General features: G+C 40.5%; 1 protein-coding gene across 3 annotated transcripts in view; it reads right to left on the bottom strand.

The window, feature by feature from the left end:
* ctif (CBP80/20-dependent translation initiation factor) overlaps positions 1-21,879 on the bottom strand; it is a 60,943-nt gene that overhangs the window by 9,309 nt on the left and 29,755 nt on the right. For 2 of the 3 annotated variants that reach the window (XM_006789040.2, XM_006789042.2), the window contains exons 8-11: positions 12,859-12,935; positions 8,055-8,135; positions 4,438-5,011; positions 1,955-2,254 (exon numbers count right to left, since the gene is read on the bottom strand). In XM_006789040.2, the coding sequence (XP_006789103.1) occupies positions 1,955-2,254; positions 4,438-5,011; positions 8,055-8,135; positions 12,859-12,935 (1,032 nt within the window). The remainder of the gene's footprint in view (positions 1-1,954; positions 2,255-4,437; positions 5,012-8,054; positions 8,136-12,858; positions 12,936-21,879) is intronic. The other variant, XM_006789043.2, reaches the window with a different exon arrangement.

Below are 21,879 nucleotides of genomic sequence, written 5' to 3'. Positions count from 1 at the left end.
ACGGCTACACTAAAAGTCTGCCTGTGCACAAACAACGGAGACGTAAAGAGGTTTGGCAGGAAGCTCCGCCCACTTAAAAACAAGCGCAACACGCGCTCAAAATTAAACTAAAATGATTCAGCAAATTATCATATCATATTATAATATCAAAAGGTGTCAACAGTAATAGACAAAAAGGGGCCCCTGGGACTTCTGAGCTGTGTTAAATATTTCATTATGAGAAAGTCTGACTATGTTCAAGCAAAGCCACAGCAGACGCACAGTAATTCCACCCCATACTGAGATCCAGGGGTCTGAAAGCAGCATCATTAATTAAAGCTTTCATGAGCCCACTTATGACATTTACAATGTTTTGAAGCAAAAAAAAAAAAAAAAGTCAAAATGTCAAAGACAAGGGGGGAGGGGGGGGCATGTTGGCTGGCTAGCTAGGAAGTGGATTTTAAAGTGAGGAATAAAAGAAAAGAAGGGACCTCACAGCTGAGATGAAGAGGGGGTGAATAAAAAAAAGGGGGGGGGGTGTAAAATGATTAAGGCAAGATTCACTGCTGCTGGATTTGGGATAAAAACAAGTTTAACATCTAAAGGAAGAGGTGGAAAAACACTAAAGCTCAAGGGAGGAGGAAAAAGAAGAGCGTAGGAGTACAGGGGGGGCATAGAAGCGAATGGGTTAATGTTTAGTCCTTGCCGGCATCAAGGATGTGTTGTATGTCTACTTCTAGTTTGTCTGCTGCTCTCAGGAGTTTGCGAAGGGCGAAAGGAAAAGTTTGGCGGGCGAGAGATGCACTTGGGAACTATGCAGGATGAAGTAGTGAGGCAGTGGCCTGTGTCATTCTGGGTGAGGGGAGGGTGATAAGATGGGGCAGCTCTGGAATACAGAGCTCATGAGGGATGAGGAGGAAGGGGGAGTGAAGTATGCAACGGCGAAGGGGATGTTTTCACGGAGGGTGCGAGACTGGTTCGGTGCAGTTAAGTGAAGACACGGAGGGGAAAAAGGGGGAACGGGTTTCTTTCTTCCCCCCTGGGTGTTTAGATTAGCTGCTGTGCCCACTGACATTTACAGCGTCTCACACACAAACACACACAGTGGGCTTCCACCTGAACATTCTCAAAAAAGCAAAGCTTGAAAGAAGCTGCTGAAATGACAGATTATTATGTTAAAACATAGAGTATAAAATATGATGTTTAATGCTCATTTAAACTCCTTGTTTACAATAACTCATGCATTTCAAGGCATAAAATGGCAGGTACAGTCAGGGGGATTCAAACATTAAAGCAATAGACTTTGGACAAAAGAGTTTCAGGGTCATTATTGCTTCATCTGAAAATGCTGTTTTGGTTAATCAATTAAAAGTGTTTAGTCTATTCCCAAAATATATAAAAATGATTCAGAGTAGAGGTTTTGTTGTTCTACAAACAATTAAATATGAAACTGTTTTCTGCTTAATTTTTAATGATTAACTGCAAAAATGGTTTAGCTGGAAGTTCAACAGTGTGACATGGATTTAAAATATCTAAATTCAGATTTACCAGATTTATCATTTTGACCAATTTATCATAGTTACTAATGTTCTCACAAACAGATTGGATACAATTGCCAATGCCACCCGATTCACTTGCAGACTTACTGACTGACTCCATCTGCCTTTTTTGATGCAACAACGTTGTTTTAAAACCACTAACTAACTGCAAGTGGTCACAGACCTCATCCCCATCTTCAAAGCAGCTATTTGAAAAGGCAACAGGCTCTCAAGTTCATTGCACATGGTTGCAAACACTGTTGTTTTTTTAAGAACAGTTTAGCACACAACGTTTTTTTTGGTAAAAGTTGCTATTTTAAAAAATCCCCCCCCCCCAAAACAAATAAAAAAAATAAAATAAATTACACCTGCTTCAGTATTTAGAGAAAACATTAAGGAGCCAGGATAAGCTTTGGACGCCGTTGTTGTCATCTCACCTGCAGCATGTTGAGCAGCAGCGATCTAAACTTGGTCCCCTCCACCATGAACAGCGCCATCTTGTCGCAGAGCCTCGCAGCTGTTGCCGCGAAGCTCCTGTCCGACACGGCCTTTGAGTAGATCGCGCCGACCACCTGAGCGAGGGTTTCCTCCGAACGGGCTGAGGACTGCGCCTCCTCCATGAAGGACGCCAGCTGTTGCTCTACTCCACTGCTGTTGCTCCTCATGCTGTTGAGAAGCGCCACTAGCCGGTCCATATTCCGTGATCCGGGGCCCGACTGCTGCACGCATGCTTCCTCCTGAGGGGAAAGACGGGATAATGCATGTAAGTGGTTGGTGAGGATAATGATATTAGATTCAGAGCACAGTAGATTTCAACACAAATCAGATGTTCCTACAGAGAAATAAATGTCAGCTAATCTGACACATGAGTTGCGATGAATGACAAAGCAAGTTGAGTTAATGAGAATGTTTAGGAAGTTTATACGTCATATTTCTTTCCTTAGGGAAGTCCTAAGTCCTAAAGTCCTGAATATGTGGACAGACATATTAAAGCTCATTTGAAGCTTAAATAGCAAATGCTTCAAAAATGGTACAGTTTCACAGTGATGCATTACTCTGACTAGGAATGATCTCTCATGTGAAATTAAACACCATTGAACTTTTCTGTTTTGGGTTTTTTCTGTTTTACAAGGTCTCTCACAGCGGAGAAAAAGTCCTGGCTTCATGTGACAGTCATTGTTATATTTCTTGTTGAAACACATCCCAAGAACCTCTGACAGTTCCATGTTTGGGTACAGACACTTTTTGTACTGGGTTGACTGACTTGGTCAGTGGAAAAAGGGTCAGCAGTTAAGTTCAGTGACGTACACGGGCCACAGCTTTCAACATTTTCTTCTTTATAAGCTGTCATATGATGATTTTTTTTTTTTTTTTGCTGAAACATTCCTCTTCTATCATGTCCTTGACACTCCCACAGAAACTGTCACAGAAACCCTAATTTACATTCATAACCACTCAAGATTTTTCACATAGAGCACTATCTGGGGTGTTATTTTAAGTGGATAGCCACCCTGGCTCCGATTATTGCTATGTTGGCTCAGTAGACATAGAGTGAGCCAAGGCAGGTATGACTGATACTGTATTTCCAGTTTTCCTATATCCTTTTCCAATAACGTTCTGGTTCAAAGGCAAGTTTATAACTATGTTTATAATCAAGCTGATTAGACAAAGAGAGATAAATCACAGGTATATCCATTTTTCTTACATTGAGCCTTTGTACCTGTTAACTGTATTGTTACACATTGTTTTCCATTGTTAACTGTCAATGCCACTGGGAAAAAAAGTGTAGGAGTATGAGTGAAAGGAGGGAAAAGAACAAAGCAGGCAGTGGGTTCGTTATCATTTAAATTATAATGTGTTTCCCTTGCTCAGCTACCATTCTAACAAAGCCGGGAAAGGGTTGCAGAGATGCACCTCCTAAACTGGTGACCAGAAATAGGACGGGCCCACCTGCCCCATCCCTCTCGCCACAGAGGAATCCTGGCAGAAACTGATGCGAGGAGGCCAGCGTGAGCAGCAAGGTGGCCGTTTCATTTCACTCGATTTCAGGTGGCTCGAGTATTGGGGGAAAAAAAAAAAAGTAAAAAATTGAGTCTGATCTAGTGGGAGGCCCTGCTGCTGCTCGTATTAGATGAATAAATTCACCTTCCACCTGTTCCCTGCTCATCTCGCTGTGTGCACGCAGAGTTGTAGCAAAATATATTTGATTTAAAATCGTCTGCAATCAGACTACTGCCAAGCAACAGATTGTGTAGCCCTGCTGAAAGCGCATGACTTGTAACCCAGTCAAGGTTTTGCAAAATGTTGCGAATACACCAGGTTTTGTCACCAGTTAGGAAAAAACGTTATTGCAAACAACGATGATGCAAACATTAGATGTATTTCTCGGTGCATCCCATCAACCAAAAGTTCCCTTCTAGACTGGTTTCACTGATTCACTGGCATCACAGAGGGTATATTTACTAATTCCTGCCTTGCTGCATCTTGGGAAGTCCCGTGTTGTCAAATCAATGGTCTCCTGGTGGTAATGAGTTAGCTGTAAGGAGAAAAAAAAAAGGGGGGGTGGGCAGCTACAGTTGGCCAACTCATCAGTTTGGGGCACAGTGGAAAACATCAAAAACTGTTAAGCTAATGCTGGTTTAGTTCCTTCACCTCCTTAGTGAGAACATGTGCTCCCCTCCCTGCCAGTCTGGGTGTGTGTGTGTCAACCTGAATGCTGTAAAACTGAACAGACAAGCAAGGCAGGGAGGAAAGTGTTTCTCCATGTGTGTACATTATGACAGTGCACGCATGTTTTTGAACATAATTAAGGTAATCATGAGAGCAAATGGTGTCGTGTGACTGTGTTTGTGTGTGTACATACACATCGGTTCTGGTTGCTTTAATACTGACTGACAGTCACTAAGCAGCTTTTCAGTACCTTGTCCTTTAGTCTCCTCCTCAGCCTCTCCTTTGACGACTGCAGAAGGCAGATTTTGGGCTGCTCCGACTGGCCCTCGCTTGCCTTTCCACTTTGCGGTGTGTTGGGAAGTTCCTTGTAAGCCGTCAGATCGGCGAAAGCGGTCGTGTTTGCCGTCAAGTCAGATTTGGGTGACTCACTGAGACTCTTGCTGCTGCAGTCTAGAAGAGGTCTCATGTGCTCGTCACCCAGTTTTACATTCTCAGTCTCTTTGTCTTTGGTTGTTCTTGGGGGTACTCCTTTATCACCCGTAGTGTTTGTCTGTCCATGCCCCTGACCTTTCTGATTGTTGTGCCAACGCCGGTTCTGGCTGTATCCGTGATGTAAGGGCCCTCCTTGGCGCTGCCCATGTCCTCCTTGATACTGGCGTGGGGGCCGACCGGCGCAAGTGTTTCTGTTATCTCCCTGTTCTGCTGAACTCTGCTGTTGCTGGTTTGGGGACTGCTGCTGGTTTTGATCCCTCTGCTGCTGCGGTGACTGAGGCTGGTTCTTCCCTCCTCCGCCACCTCCGCCGCCGTGAGGCCGCTGCTGTCTCCTGAAATGAGGGCAAGTTTTAGGTGCAGTGTAATGAAATGGCAGCCGCCTTATATCTTAAACGGCTCTGTGACACTGTGACGCACCTTCTCACAAAGATCAAACATTATTCTTGTGAGAACCTCTACACAAAAGCACTAACCCACCACTACTGAACTACATCTAGAAAATCAAAAGCCCAGTGCCTGCTTACATGTGGACGCACAGTGTGTCTGTGTTTTCCTGTCCTGCATTGCTGTGTCCTTTTGCTGCACTGGCTCTGGGCTTGACAAGCCGCTGACATATGGTTCAAGGGATTAGTCACCCTGGCACTGAGAAGGCAACCTATTATTTGCCTCAGCCAGTGAACTAGCTCAAAGGGTAGCAGCAGCTAGCAAGCATTTGTTCAGATATGCCTAACTGTATCCATGTAGGCAATTTAATGTTAATTTTTGACTGATGTGATCTGTAAATGAAGGAAATGAAATCAGTATGTTTAGCATATTGGTGCAGGTGGTTACAAACTTTACTTGCAAATGAAAAGTAGCTAGTTGCCAAATATTATAAAATAGCATCTATACGGTTGTTTGAGGTAAGCGCTTATTGTACATGAACCCAGTAAAACGTATACAATGAAACGTCATGGTGGGGGGGTGGGGCGGCTGTAGTTCAGGAGGTACAGCGGGTCATCTACTAATCAGAAAGTCGGTGGTTTGATCCCTGGCTGCTCCAGTCTGCACGTCAAATATCCTTTGGCAACAGACTAAAACCAAGCTCCACTCAGATGTATCCTTTGGAGTATGAATGTTAGATAGAAAGCACTAGCGTATAAAAAAACAAAACAAAAAAAGGATAAAAAAATATTCTCGTGTGAATGAGGCAAGTTGTATAAAGCACTAAGAGTGTTCAGTTACAGTAGAAAAGTGCTGTATAAGGACAATTTAAATAATAGCTTAAATCTGGAACGTCAAACTCATTTTGCGTACATGGTGGGTCACGCCACTCACCTGTCTGTCCATGTATAGACGATTAACTACAATCGTCTATACATTGAATCACTCAGATATTTCATGATATTATTTATTTATATTTCGTTTTTCTACACTTCTGTAGTTGAAAGAAATCTATCAGCGTGACTCTTTGGGCTTAAAATGTAGTTAATAAATGTGCAAAGTTACAGAACAGAAAGTTTTTGTTAATTCACAGAAAATGTCCTCTTTTAACTTTGAAACCATTGTTTAAAAAAAAGCAATAAACCCCAGAAGTATTTCTCTCACTGAATTTTTTTTATCTATTACTTAAATACTTTAAAGTCGTATAAATGGCTGTGGAGGAGGTCTGTCAGCAGCAAACTCTGTAAAACTTACGAAAACACAGTTAAATGTCTAAAATTGACATTGTCTTTCTAATTTTTCAGAACCACCCAGTGGGCCAGATTGGAGTCTCTGTTGGGCCAATTCTGGCCCCTGGGTCGTGTTTGACACCCCTGGCTTAAATGGTTCAGTTAACTGGTAGTGGCACGCTGATAGGCATAGCCTGTTAAGTTACTAAATAAATTACAAAGCACAACAGACTTTATGTTGGATTTAAGGCTTAGTTGTCCAACATTTGCTGGATCAAGGTTGTCCTGTGAGGATTGGCTTTCTCTGTTTTAAAGCAATGTAAACTGAAATATTCATGGTTTGGAGAGAGAGTTTTGCGCATGATATTTAAGGATTTTTTTTTCTACAAATAATTGATTCCATCAGTAATAAAAAACAATTAGCTTTTTTTCCTGTCTGGCAGCTCTCTCGGTAAAGGAGTGTTTGTGTGAACGTATTTATCGTTTTTGTGTGTGTGTTCATGTGGTTTGTGTCTCGCCCGGCCCCCCTCCTCCACTCTCTCTGGGAGGTTGGAAGACAGTTCATCTTGTGAGTCTCCTCTGCCAAAGAGCCTACCTTCATCACTTCATAAATATTCCGTCTCAGCCTGATCTGCGTTGGCCTGACGTGTTTGTAATCGCACTGCTAATTGAAGCAGTTCCCTCTGTAAAGAAAGACAACGCCTCTTTCACAGGAATGATTTTCTTTTACATCAAAAAATTACCCCGTAACTTTTCCTGTATTAAAAAAAATATTTATTTTTTTAACCAGTGCTTTATTTTAATCACTAAATTATCTGGCTTATGGTCATCGTGAGCGACCAATTTAACAGTCCCCGCTTTGGTGTCCAAGTTATTTTTTACATTTTTGATTAGGCTGAGCTGTAAACAGATGGTCCTGCAGTTCTATTTTTGAGAGAGTTTACACCTGAGGGGTATTTACTGTAGGTTTAAGACTAAAGAATCAGATGCCTTACGGATTAGGACTTCAGTGCTAATGATGAAATCATGTTTAATTTGCTAAGCTGCTCACTGCAAGACAAGAGAGCTGAGAAATATGACACGTCTGTCTTTGACACACACACACACACACACACACACACACACACACACACACACACACACACACACACACACACACACACACACACACACACACACACACTCTGATTTGATTCATTAGATATTTACAGTAGCTGTTAGTTCAGGCTCAACACTAATCCATTCTGATCTACTGGTGTTGGTGATGAGGGGTGAAAGTGAGAATGAAATAAAATGTAAATCATATTTAATGACTGTGAGCTCTGCGGTAGAGAGAGCGTTGCTCAGATTGACCGCCCATCAGTCATATTAATGCCAAAGAGATGTTTGCATTAGGGATAAATGATGGGGCCACTGATGAAATTTCATCTCGCACTGTCTTGTTACTTGGAAACAGACCTGACTCTGGCGTGACCGAGCTTCTAATGAAATGAGAAATTACTTTTTTTTTTTTGTCTGAGGATGATGAGTTTGGTAATATGAAGGTATTAACCGGTTTAAATTAGTGTTTGATGTTGCCTGGCGGGCTCCACCTCCTCATTATATGGAGCCATTTGTGTGTTTGATTGACCTCTGGGTGTCTTGAGTAGAATCAATCAAATGCAATTTCCACCGTTTTGTACTCAGGTCTTGTTCTGAGCATCTTTCTTATGTTGTCACTAACCTGGCGCAGACTTGACGCTTTCCCCCTGGGCCAGTAGGCAGAAGTACGGTTAACTGGTCTCGGGTGAACTGATCAAATGCTCTACAGACAAGAGAGATGGGGATGCCACAGTGCAGGTGATTGGAAGGATGGATGAAGAGTTGAATACAGTGGCAGCACCGTTTGTAGAAAACAGCAGGGGGGATTTAATGGATAGCGTAAAAGGAGGAAACGGAAGGTTTTAAGAGAAGGAAAAGCAAAGCGGTAAAGAGGGAAACAAACAAAAACTACAGGTTGATAATGGTCATAAAATCAACAGGCACAAAACTACAGAAAGAATGCTAAGGTAACTAAAAAGGTGAACTTAATGACCAGACATGATCATTGGAGGAGGCAGGATGCTGATGATCAATCACGGCTGTTGCTGTGCACGGTTATGTGGATGAAGAATTCATGGAACCACCGGCTGACCCAGACTGGACAATTGATCGGCCCAGGGGAAAGACGCCCGGAGGCCAGACGAGTCAATAACGGGGCCAAAGCTTCATAAAGAACACAACACGCTGGCCTAATGGACTGTGGGGAGATGGGTTTCGACTGCTTGACTGAATATTTGCATTGCTAAGTCTTGAGATTTAAAAGTCCAAAGCATACTGAGCGTGTGTGCATACATGCATGCAGAGCTTTTATTGATTACACCCAGTAAAGCAGGCATTTCATGGTGGGTGCAGAAGAAGCAGCAGACCTCTTTCAGATGTCTGTCACACATGTTTACAATGCACACACCATTTTCTGTATAATGCATTCATTGTTGAAGATTTTTTTAAAATAATTTTGCAGTTTCCATCACTCTAAATTTGAGAATCACTCACATTAAATAATTTTGACTATTTAGTTAACAAAACAAAAGGAAAACCCTCAAAATATCGGCTATGGTTAATAGGAGGGTTATTAATTATTCACTATGGCTCATTTACCTGATGCTGGCTTAAAATGACATGTCATATACACTCACAGGTCACTTTATTATTTAAAACTTGCTAGTATTGGGTGTAACCCCTTTTGCATTTTCCCTTAATTCTTTATGACACAGATTCAATAAGTTGCTGGAAACATTCCTCAGAGACTTTGGCTCATATTGGCATGACGGCATCACACAGTTGCTGGAGTCTGTGCATGCCATCTGAGTGCAGTGAACTCATTGTCATTTTCAGGAAACCAGTTTGAGATGATTTCATGTGATTGGCTGATTAGATATTTGCGTCGAGCGTGTGGCCGGTGAGTGTGTGCATACACGCGATAAAACAGGTGCTATAAATAATCGCAGTCGTTTTGTAATGACAGCTCTTCAAAGACATCGCCAAGTGCCACACAATGCATTTACTTCACAGGCTTAATGAGTCACTGAGCGGGGATAAGCCCTGATATGAAATCGTGAGTTCACCAGGGCACATAAGGCTCGTACTAGAACTGAGATGTATAAAAACGGAACCAGGCCTACTTTCATCTTCATAAATCTAACAGAAAGTGTGCGTTTCTGTTTTTCTTTTTTGTATTTTTTTTGTTGGTACACAATTTCATGCCTCTGGCCCCAGATGTTTACTCATATTTGAGAGCATACAAATCATAAAGATAGCGGAACTGTTAGTCATTGCGGTGACATTTAGTCCCACACAAACTGTTTTTAAATCGTTTCAACTCTCAGTTCAGCAGCTCAAATGACACTTAACAGGTTTCAGCTATGATGTGTTGTAAATGGGATGTTTATCATCCTCGATTAGTGTTTGTTGTTTGTTTAGTCGTGAGTACAGTTAAAGTGATGCTGTGGACAAAGTGCACTTCTTCCAACAAAGACAAAATTAAGTCAATATGTGTAAAAAGCTTCTTGTTAATTAATAGAATTTTTTTTTTTAAGAAAGACTTTAAGGTATGATGAAGAAAGGATCTGCTATGCTCTTTCTTTGCCCCCTTTTTCTGTTTTGAAGCAGAAAGCGGTAAGCAGCACATTCCAGTAAATCACAACTAATTTCAGCCCTGCTTGACGTGCCTACTAAAGTAGAAACACATGCACTACCTCCCCTTTCTTTTCCTTCCTGCCACAGCCAGCCTACACTTTTCCTTTACTCAATCTCTCAGTCCCACTCTGTTTCTCTTTCTTGAGCTTTGTTCAGCGCAGCCTGCATGCCTCGGACAAATAGACAAATGATCAATAGTTATTTCCATATTTCAACATCTTCTGCTTTTAGCACGTTTGCTCATGTTTTTTTTCTCTTTCGCCTACCTCAGCTGTGTTGAGACATTAGACAAAATAAATCACTAAATACAACGTTTGCATTTACAGTGACTGCTGGTGTTTAGTTGCACAATAACAGGAAAAGATTAGCATGTTTTACAAAGAAACAAATGTGGTAAATGCATTTGATGAGCAGACACGTTAAGCTTTATAGAGACCTTTCACTTTGTTAACTTGCTTACTAACCACATGTTGGTAGAAAGGCTTTTAGCTTTGCAGGAGGTTGCTCTGTTGGCATGACCCAATCATATCACTTTTTTTTCATTTCTCCTGACCCTCTACATATAAAATCTGCACCTACTTTTAGCCATTCCACTTTAACTCTACTCCACACTCTTTTCTCTCAACTCCCAGCTTTTCTTTTTCATTAATAATTGTATTGTTAAAAAATAAATAAATTGCTTTCATGTTTGGCTTGTGAGAACAATCACGGCTTTCTCCTTTTTGCTCCCTGCTTTTCCAGCTCTACTGATCCCCATTTCATGTCCGCCCAGCTTTTTATCCTCTGCCTCATCCCTCATTTGACATGTTCCATCCTTAGCTTCATTTTGCTTTCTGTGTGATGCTTCTTTTTAGTGTAAAGCAGTTGTTTACTGAGGACCAGGGGGAAAATATGGAGTTAAACTACAGTGAATTAAGATGATTTATGAGGGGCAAAATAAACCATAGTTTTCTAATGTTACTGGGCCGACCTGTAGTTTAAAGAATTCCTCTTGGGTCTTTTTTTTGCTGTTAGCTATTGATAAACATTAAGGCACATTCATTTTTAATCAACTTCTGAAGTAGGTCAGGCCAAAAAAGATTTACAGACAGTTTAGTTCCCAGTAACACAACCGGGTCAGCAACCCTCAGTCACTAGGGGAAAGACCCCTGACAACGATAGGTCATTAGGGAAAAATGTGTCTGGTTGGTGAGTAGTATGCAGAGGTTGCCAGTTGTCACTAGGTAAAATTGATAGCAAAGAGACATACAGTGCTGCCCTCAAGAGCTCTTTGTGATTGCTTTGGTTATTAGCAGATTCCCGTAATCACCTGTAATCTGCATGGAAGATGTTGACTTGTCTGCAAAGCCCCCCCCCCTAGATGTTTCCAGAGGGCTGCCTCTAGGCTTGTGCGACTGTGCGGCCTTAGGGTGGTAGCTAGCATCACTGGCATCAGACCCATAGTAGCATGATAGGTTCGATACTTTGTATGGAAAGTGAAAATCACAGTGGTTTAGTGGTCACAAAAATGTGTTCAGAATTGAAGGTAATTCATCTCATACAGTATGATACACTGGTCTCCCTTACACAAGCTGCCTTTGCAGGTTAAAAATATCAGTATTGGTAATACTGGCCATGTATTGATAATGGTATCGGATCAATACCAAAATTTACAGCATTTCACAGCACTAGTGGTAGCCTGGTGGCACCTTTGACAGCATGCACTCATCACTGAAAGAAATTTAAGGTTTGAAAATGTGAATACACTTTCAGAGTCCACCATCAACAAGTCATTCAGCAGAAACCTGTTTGCCTAGTAATTCATTGTGGTTAAATGTAAATGAATGTAAATTTAACAGAAGCTTGTGACAAGGTTTTCTTGTCAAGATGCCTCGTCGTGTTTAATGTTATTCCTTTTCAGTTGGATTCAGGCGCAGATGGCTGAATGCAAATGTTGGCGGCAGATTCAAATTTATGAGACGAGAGTTGTGTAAATTCCTGACAATTGTGCATAAACCAGACACAGGCCAGCAGTTTCTCTATGTAAAACTTCCCCTAACGTGTAAGCTGTAAGAGTGCCTGGGAGCAGAGTGCACGAGAAAACAGGATGGTCTTGTGTTAATATTTCCCATTTAAAAACAAATAGACCAAAACCCAAGCAAACTGATGTTGGTCCATATTTTTGTTCTTTTCTTTCTGCCAAGCCTTCGCTGCTGCGGCCATCAAACATAAATACAAAAGCTCTGGACAAAAGTAATTATCCTCTGAGCTTAAAAACAAGGATAAAAGTGCTTTTTTTCCATTTGTATTAGAGACAATTTCCTCTTTTTAAACCACAAATACAATCACAATATTTTCTCTTTGCTGGTCGCTTAGCAACTGAAGAACGGTTTTCCCGTGACATCAGGGCAGAGAGTGAGAGAGAGCGATTTTTTTTCTTTTAAGGACCTGGTTTCAATGAAGTCAGACTTGGGTGAAATTAGATTTCATTGTATACAATTAAAGTAGATGTGCCAGTGTGAAACCTAGTTTGGACTTGAGATTACGTGAACATTGTAGGCACAAAAATGAGTGACTAAAAAGCTGGCACTTTTTTTATTATAGAGACCTAATCAACTTGAAAATGGAGGAGAAACTTGTCTCCTCCGTGCATTTTCTTTATTCCCCGTCTGCAGTGGAGTGTGGAACCTGCATTCCTGTCTCAACTTTTCTTTGGATGGGGAGAGATGTCAGGGCTATGGGCCTGACTGCACTGACACCAACACAGAAAAATGTTTCCTCTTACTGAGGTAGGTGTGTGTGTGTGTGTGTGTGTGTGTGTGTAGACTTACCGTCGGTCGTTCCTCCTGCGCCGGAAGAGCTTTTTGGTGTGTGCAATCTCAGCCTCGTTAGGAAGGGGTGGGAAGACCTGTAACAAGACAAATCACAGAGTAAGAGTAAGCATCGCTGCTTTCAAAACTAGCATAAAGAATATACACATGACTTCAACAATAATCCAAATAAAACACACTTGAGTTGCTTGTATGTGCACAAATGTCTACATCTACAGTTAGAACTGTCCTTGATGATGATTTTGATTTTAAGAGAGTGAAGAGAGTTAAGAGTGTTGAACATCTTGTTCCTTTCCACAGGATGACTAAAGTACTGCTACAAGAATTCTCACAGTAATAGTTGACCAACAATTTTTATTCAGGCTTGTGTGACTGCTGGAACTTTTTCCACAGTACTTGTAAGTCATGGAGGAAGTCCCCCCCACCCCACCCCCACGTTTGTGCTTGTGATACTTCTGAAATGAGGAAGTATCGAAGTTCATAGAAACCTGTTTTCAGGATCTTTATGAAACTGTCCTTCAAGGTACATACTCACTAGCACAAGATAAGACACAAGCATATTTTTTTCAGAAAAACCAGCGCCCATTTTTAAAAATCTCAGTGCCGCATCCGCTGTGCAAACAACTTCTGGTTTTAAAATTGAACAAAATTGGGGGAAAATGGACCGGGAGTGGAGCCTATATGTGCTGGAGGAAATACACTGAAAATTTCCTTCAGAAAATGAAGCTCGCAATTTTCTCTCAGCCGGATACTTGAAGTATTCACAGAGAAGGTGATGTAGGAAGAAAATAAAGAAACAGGATTAGAAGAAAGAAAAAGACCACACTCATGCTGTGTGTGAAAAGCTAGGCTGTGAGTCTGTGCCACAAAAAACATTTTAGCATTACAGGTAGGCAGCTCCGCACTGTAAAATGGCAGCTCTCTTACCCTTGGAGGGTCCATAGCCATGGGACTTAAAGGCCTCTTAGCATCTGTTGGTTCATCAGCAACCAATCTAAATTTAGGGTTGGGTTTTGTTTTAGCCACATGCTAAATAGGGACTATTTTAGAAATTAGAATATGCTACATTTCAAATGAAGTGTCACATTTTGGCATAAATATTTTTCTGTTAAAAGCTTTTCTATTTAGGTGTTACAAATAGGAGAACATCCATCGATCTTGTCACTCTTAGCTGATTCAGGGTCACAGTGGGGCTGGAGCCCATCTCGGCTGTCATGGGGAGGAAGGCAGGGTACCCAGGGCAGGCTGCCAGATGGCTAACACAGACAACCATTCACGCTCACATTTACACCTACAGCCAGTCACCAGTTAACCTTGTTTGCATGTTTTTGGACTGTGGGAGGAAGCTGAAATACCCTGAGAGAACCCACACAGGCACAGGGAGAACATGCAAACTGCACTCAGAAAGGCACCAGTCTGCCATTTGATTCAAACCCACTTACTGTGAGGCCACAATGCTTATCACTGTACAACTGTGCTGCCCCAAGAAGAAGAATAAAAAGAAAAAAGAAAAGAAAAATATCCTAATATCCTGTTGGACATTAAGAGTATATAACATACACACTCTGTTGGCGATATCTTCTATCCTGTCATTGCTGCTGTTGTTCCTTTGCCAACCACCAGCTCGCCCCAACCAGCTGTGGTGTATTACTGCCCTTCCCCGAGCCTGGTTCTGTTGACGATTTCTTCCTGTTAAAATGGGTTTTTTCCTTCCCACTGTCGCCACTGGTGCTTGCTCATTAGAGGAGGTCTGATTGTTGAGGTTTTCTCTCTAGTGCTGTATGGTCTTTACCTTATAATGTAAAGAGTCCTGATGAGACCGTTGTTATAATTTGGTGCTATATGAGTAACCTAAAACTGAATTGAATAGCTGTTCCATCACTGTAGAGTTCTCATTGGCCATGAAAATAAAAACAGAAAAAAAAATCCCTTTAAGGCATAAGCCATCTCTCTTCGGAGCTCCCTGCTGGGCAGTGATCCTCAGGGAGTTCCTGGAACTGTTTGATCCACCTATAGTATGTAGAATTGTCCTTGAAGATCTCTTTGATCGGCTGCTTCAAACATCCTTTTCATTTCCAAAGGATGGCTGAACTATTACCACAGTAATAGCTGAGTGAGAGTTATTGATTGTGATTAGTTTTTTGCAGGCATGACTTTGACAAACTGTACAGTAATAGGATGGCTGTGGCGAAAATCCACTGCCTCATGTCATTCACTGCAAAGAGACACACTCAGTAATTTACTCAATAATGACCAGTACAGTGGCTTTTAGTGTGTGTGTGTGTGTGTGTGTGTGTGTTTATGCACTCTGGAATCATTAGAAGTTGAGCACCATCAATCATCATACAAATATATTAAAATGAAGCCAAGTGTCTAAAACTGCATAAAAATGGATAAGAGAGAGACAAAAGTTATTATAAGCCTGTTTTTTATTGTACCAATAACTGAACTCAAATATATTCTGTTTAAAATGTAATAGGAAAGAGGAAAGCAGGATATCCTCACCTTGTGCAGGTGAAAGCAGCAGAGATATGAAAACAAACAACAATTCATTGAGGGACGAGGAACAGTTATTAATGTTTTTTAGTTTAAATCAAGACTTAACACTTCCCAGGGTTTTAATAAATAGCACAAGGTGCCCTGCATTGGAAGCGACAAAGTATAATCAAACAAATAAGAAACATGTTTTTACAGTTAGTTCTAACATGGATATTTCCAATGCACACTGTGTTGGATGTCTTACTTATACAGTTCACTTCTTGTGAAAAAGACGTAAGACTGTCTGCCATCCATTAAACATCAGCCCTGTCAGTCAAACATCATCATTTCATCATTATGCGCTGTTACCATGGTTACAGGCAGGACTAGCGCATGCAGTGTGCAATAAGAGTGAGTGCAGGAGGCTTGGTACTCCTGGTTTCAGGTCCCCCACCCTCATTTTCAAGTACATTGTGTGACACACACACACACACACACACACACACACACACACACACACACACACACGTATTTTCGAATTTCTGTGTCCCAGGTGTTGTATGTTTGGTTTTCCTTACAGGTACAGCAGTTGGTGACACGTTATGCATTTCTATTTGTACTCTATCCTGTCCTGCCTTAGACATTGGCATAATGTATACCACATATAATATAATAACTTTAAATACAACGACCAGAAATGAAGAAATAGTCAGATAAACCCTGAACAAGGGGAGCTGATTCAGAATTTATAGAGCTGAACCTGGCTCTATAATGCGTTTGGCACAACAGTGCATTCAGATCATAATTCTGATTGCAAAAGCCACCAGACAGGACAGGATTTAAAAAAAAGTGCATGAGGCAGAGCGCTGTGCAGTGTTTGGTCAAATACTGTATAATACTGTATCATCATTTTCTTCTTCTACATAAAAGAATGACAAAAAAATACGGTCGATATTAAATCTCAAAGATTTTTTTGTCTCATGACCTGATAATATCGACCGTATAATGACAATAATGCCTTTTGATAATGATCACATGAGCACTTTTAATATTTTGTTCCCTTTTTTTTTTTTAGTTTACCTTGGCATGAAACAGGGCTCTTAGACTTTTTAATTCAATGCAAAATAACTAAAATATCAGTACATTCCTGCCGTTATTTTAATGTTAGGAATACATTTAATGAATCATCTATTTACACAATAGATCATAAACAGCCTGAGACGTCGAGAAGCTAGAACAATTTAAGAATTGGTCTCAGTTGTTGTTGTTTTTTTGTTGTTTTTTTAAATTCAGTCTGCAGTCATTATAAAGACATGCATCAGCATGGCTCCTTGGCTTGCTTTGGTAAGTCTGCCGTAAAACTGATAATGACTCATACCTGCGGTTTGGATAAATTAAAATTTTCAGACAACCACGTGTGACATGATGCATTCTTAACAACTTCTAACACAATATGTTCTAGTGCACAAAACAAAAAAAACATCCTCCCCTGTAGTTTTTTTTTGTGGCACACTGCGAAGTGATCCAGTCAGTGCACTAGACTGGATACCCTGGCAAGCCAATTCTGGTTTTGGTATATGTATGACCGCTCTGGTTTAGAAGTAACACGAGAGAGAACTTTTTAGAGCTGCAAGCTTTGGTTTCCATATATTACAGAAGAGTGAGATAAATTGAAAAGAAAACTGTGTTACAAAAAATGTTTGTCAGCGGTTCTTTAGTCCTGTAGTGACTTATGCCAGCCTTTCATAAACTTCCTCCAAGGACAGTGAGTACACACAGAGTACAGACCATACCTGTACAGCATCGCACTGCAAACTCAGACATCATCTAAAAACACTCCGAAGAAAAACTGAAGAGCCCAAAATGATTATAGTTGAATTCTGATGGAAATCTGAGATGCAAATAAACACATGCTTTTAGCCTCTAACAAACTAACCCATATTATAGACTCTGCCTTTGTTCCCTCATAATTTAACTCTTCTTACCACTGGAATGATCTGAGAGGGAGGAAAACGGAGAAACTGTTGCATGTTTAGCTACTGTAGTTCTCCTCTAGGATATCATTAGCTATAATTCTGCCCTCAAATGGTAACCAGATGACAGTGAGTGCGCGCGCACACACACACACACACACACACACACACACACACACACACACACACACACAAGAGCAAACAATTTCCACCACATATTTCTTAAACACTCTACTTGCTGCATTTCCTATTGCTAGTTAGATCTCATTAGAAAGCGCTATTAATATAAAAATAGAACAAAATGTGAGTAGTTTCTATCAGATAAGAGAGACGTGATCGAGAGACAGGAAACGAGAAATGTAGAATTGCCTATCAAGCAGCTGCATGTGTGAATATGCTATCTGCAGGTAGCAGCCAGTTTAAGGCAGATCAAAGTGAGGACCCATACTGTCCTGGTCCCCAGCCAGAAGACCTCTCACCTCGAGGCAGGCCGTGCTAGCCCTGTGGACGTGACAAGGGTGGAGGGGAGGGACTGCCTGCGCAAGAGCTGATAGAAAAGGAGACTGATTTTTATCTGTGGATCTGATCACATCTGTATGTTTTTTAAAACAAATGTAGCTCTTCAAAGATTACGATACACTGGTGGAGATGAATGACGAGCTGTGCTACAAAAAATGACGAAAGAAGGATTAACCCCTTTCATCACCTCTGTCTATAGTCTTTTATTCAGACTCTTAATTTTATCGTCCATTGAACAATTAGGGATAATAATGAGGATTCAGACTCATGACAGCTAAATTTGAGGAATATTTTTAATTTGGATTTTATATGCTTGAAGTAGTCGGTAATAATGGGGCTGGCAGTGATGAGGGCTTGAGTCCTGCTAATGTGAAGGCAGAGCTTCCTTTTAAAACATTCATCACTTGTTTTAACCGAAGCCTTAACAAGCCAGAGCTGGCACAACACACGCATTCTAATAGCTAACAATGATCGTTCTTGCAGTCCTCAGTTTTAGACTTCAGTTGTGGATATGCATTTGTAGTACGCAGCCTTATTTTGTAGAAAAGTAAACAGCATGGTGATGTAAACCATCAAACTCAAGTTTTTCCAAGTTTAAAACAACATCGAGTCTCAGATGTCAAACAGCGTGCCAACAGCTGAAAAATAAATCAGCTTGAATTTTACAGCCCTGACTGTGGTGTCTCTTTTATGCGTGTATTGTGTTTTGCGGTTGGGTGTTGCGCGTCCGCCTTCAGGGGAAGTCTGGTCCTGTAGCATGCCAAGGACATTCACAGGTTAGCACATAAATCACAGTAAATAATTCACTCTGGAGTTGGGTTGTGAACTCTTTGTCATCATTAGCATCTTGGAATTTTCTTTAGATATAGGCTGACATGGTTACAGGACTGCCTAAAACAACCACGCAGATTCCTTCAGACTGTTACCTTCAGGTGTTCATCTGCACCAGGAGCAGTCTGAGACATGAGCAGCACCTCTGCCACACATTTGTTCTGACTTTGGCACACAGTAGTCATTAATTATAGTTAATGGATAGTGCTTGTTTTTTTTCCATCCAGCTCAATTATAAATTGGAAAAAAAAAAAAACCGAACACCTGTTTAGAAACCTATTTCATTTAGATACCAGTGAAACATGGGATGCTATTACAGCTCTCATGTCCTGCATCATTCCCCCTTGCTAATACTTTCCTGTCGACATTCCTGTCAATGTTAGTAATAGAGGTAAAACAAAAAAAAAGATCAACCTATCTAAAATTGAACTACACATACTGAAGTTTTGACGTTAGCATTTTAGCTGCCACCATATTATTTTGTCATTTTGGAGCCAGAAGCTGCCATATTTGGATGAAAGTGTGGAGTGTTATTAGCTATTAGCTAGTTATTAGCTAATGGTAGCAAGCTTGCAAAGTTTAAAGTCAAGGCTTGGAGATGTCCAGATAATTAGTGCTTAATAACACGCTAAACAACTACTAGCATTTCATGTAGGTGAAATAAAGTGCAAAGTCAGTTAATATGTTTAAAAAAACGAGTTTAGAGGCTACCTTACAAAATAAAACGCCTTGTGGCAATTGTTGTTGTGTTTTGGTGCTGTATGGATAAAACTGAATTGAATTGAACTGAAAATTCCAAAAACGCGACTGTAAAATGTGACTATAAATTTTGAACTTTGAACAATATTTTCATGTGTTTTACATATTTTCCTATTGATAAAGACTCTCCTTATACTACAAAAAAGTAATTAAGTAACAGATAAATAATTAAATGACAGAAAAGTGTCTGTTTTTAAACTGTCTGCTTTATAAAAATGTCAGTTTCTCCAATTTCACACATTTATCATGCAGTTTCACTGGTCTGGCCCCACTAATACTTAGTAGCATTTGAGAGGATTCAGTTTTTCTAAAGAGTTGCCTAAACGGTCACGTACCAGGTCAAATGCCATTGTTGATCCATTCATAACAACTATGAGTATGGAAGGAGTATAAGTTGCAAGGAAGGAAAGTAAGGAAATGAGAAATGTTAACAGGGTGGAAATGTGGAGAATGGAAATGGAGAATAAAGATTATAGAACGTTGTCTGCTATAGCATAGAAAATGAAATGCATGTCTTCCTTTCCCTTCTGCTTTGTAACAATTCTGGTATGATGCTTATTGAGTCGCTCCATTGTTTCTCTTAGTTTATTTATGTTGCAAGGGCTTTCAGCCAAAAGCAATAAATTTAAAGCTGACCCAAGGGTGGCATTACAGGACAGGTTGTTGAGAGCAGAGGAGAGCGAGCGAGCAAGAATGACAACAAAAGCCACTGTCAATACAAGACAGCAGGCACGTAAAATCAAAATACAAAAACGTTCCTCAACGTTTCATTCACAGGCCAAACCAAACAAATAACGCTCCTTTCTGTGTCTGTGAGGAAATTAGAGTTGGAAGTTTTTGTCTTTTGTTTTTTGGGGGGTGGGGTGGGGGATAGATTTTAAACAGTTTCTTTGTTTAACTTTGTTACTAGCAGGCTTAAAAACTACATCAGATGAACATTATCTGAGTCATATGCTTAAGAAATAGGAGAACCGAGAGATGCATCTGGCTCTTCAGTTCATCCATCTACTGTTTGCCAAAGCCTCAACAGAAATGGTCTCAGTTGGAAGGGTGTTTGTCCAGAAGCCATTGTTAAGAAAGAGAAACAAGAACTGGACCGAGAATCAGCAGCTACGCTGATGGAGTCATGTATCTAACTTGGGGTTGTGTTTCAGGCAGTGATGTTGGGGATCTCATCAAAAGATGGAGTTATGAACCAAGAAAATTACGGTAAGTATTATGACAATGATCCAAAACATATTTCCAGTGTTTGGTAAAAGCACACCAGGATTGGCCTCCCCAGAGCCCAGACCTCAACAATATTAAGCAGTGTGGGATCACCTTGACAAAAGGAACAAAAGGCAGCCAACATCCAAAGAAGAGCTTTGAAAAATAAAGGAGGTCATACCAAGTTAGCTACAATTGTACAAACTGTTTTTGTCCTATTTACTGTATTTCCTTGTATCCTTTCATAGGAAAATTAGGATTTACTGAAACATATATAAGTATAAAGAAATATAGGGTGACTTTTGCACAGTACTATATGAAATTTTACACACAGTGTGACTTTTACAGTACTAAGTGATTTCATTTTATAAATTATTCACAAAAAGCAAACTATTAGCACTCTTATTACTTTAACTTACTAACTTTATATGATGAAAGATGGCATTTCTACCGTTAGATTTAAGTAGCAGGAAAAGATAAATTAGCAGTAACATGCTGATCCTGGATCTTTTTTATTGGACCATCTTGTCACGTTAGTATTCAGAATCTATAAAACCCCTCTAGTACAGGATTTCCTTCATGTTTCATGATACGCATTGCCTTTCATGTAACTTAGTCTGTAGCTGATGCATGCTAACAGTACAGACAGAGGAGATTTAGAGCTGCCACGGTCGTGTATACAGGATGATCTGTGATAAGAGGCAAAGATGTGAGGTCCTGACATTCATGTCTCATTTAATAAGTGATCAGAGGCCAGCGCCACAGATGCTGAGACAGGTACATCAAAGAACTCAGGGGTCTTGCTACTAGAGGATATGAAGAACACTGCAGGATCAAAGTGTCGGAGACTGAAAAAGGGAAAAAACTGTAGTACCCTATAGAAATTAACTGCTGCTGCAGCGGGTTTTAAGTGCATATAGCTGTGCTCTTGGCAGCTCTCAGAATACTGAAAAAAGGCTTCAATCATATGTTCTCTCTACATCCCAATACTCTGTGTGTGTGTCTGTGTGATGGTTTTTAGTATATTTATAAAGACCTGCAAATGGCATATATACATTTTTATGAGGACATTTTGATGCTTCTTATAGTGAAACTTTACAATCCGTAATCACAAACTTAAGATTACCTCATTCCTTAGGAATAAGCACACAGGAATGCAATTTATTATGATCAAAGTGCAGGTATGGCATTTTTAAGTCTGTCTTACAACAAAACTGCCTTTATGAGTGGACTTCTGCTGTGTATAAGAATATGG

The sequence above is a fragment of the Neolamprologus brichardi genome, chromosome 7 (genome assembly GCF_056152115.1).
Source record: "Neolamprologus brichardi isolate AB-2024 chromosome 7, ASM5615211v1, whole genome shotgun sequence".
Classification (NCBI taxonomy): Eukaryota; Metazoa; Chordata; class Actinopteri; order Cichliformes; family Cichlidae; genus Neolamprologus; species Neolamprologus brichardi.
Note: the sequence above shows the minus strand (reverse complement) of the source record. Positions and strands in the feature narration are given on the sequence as shown.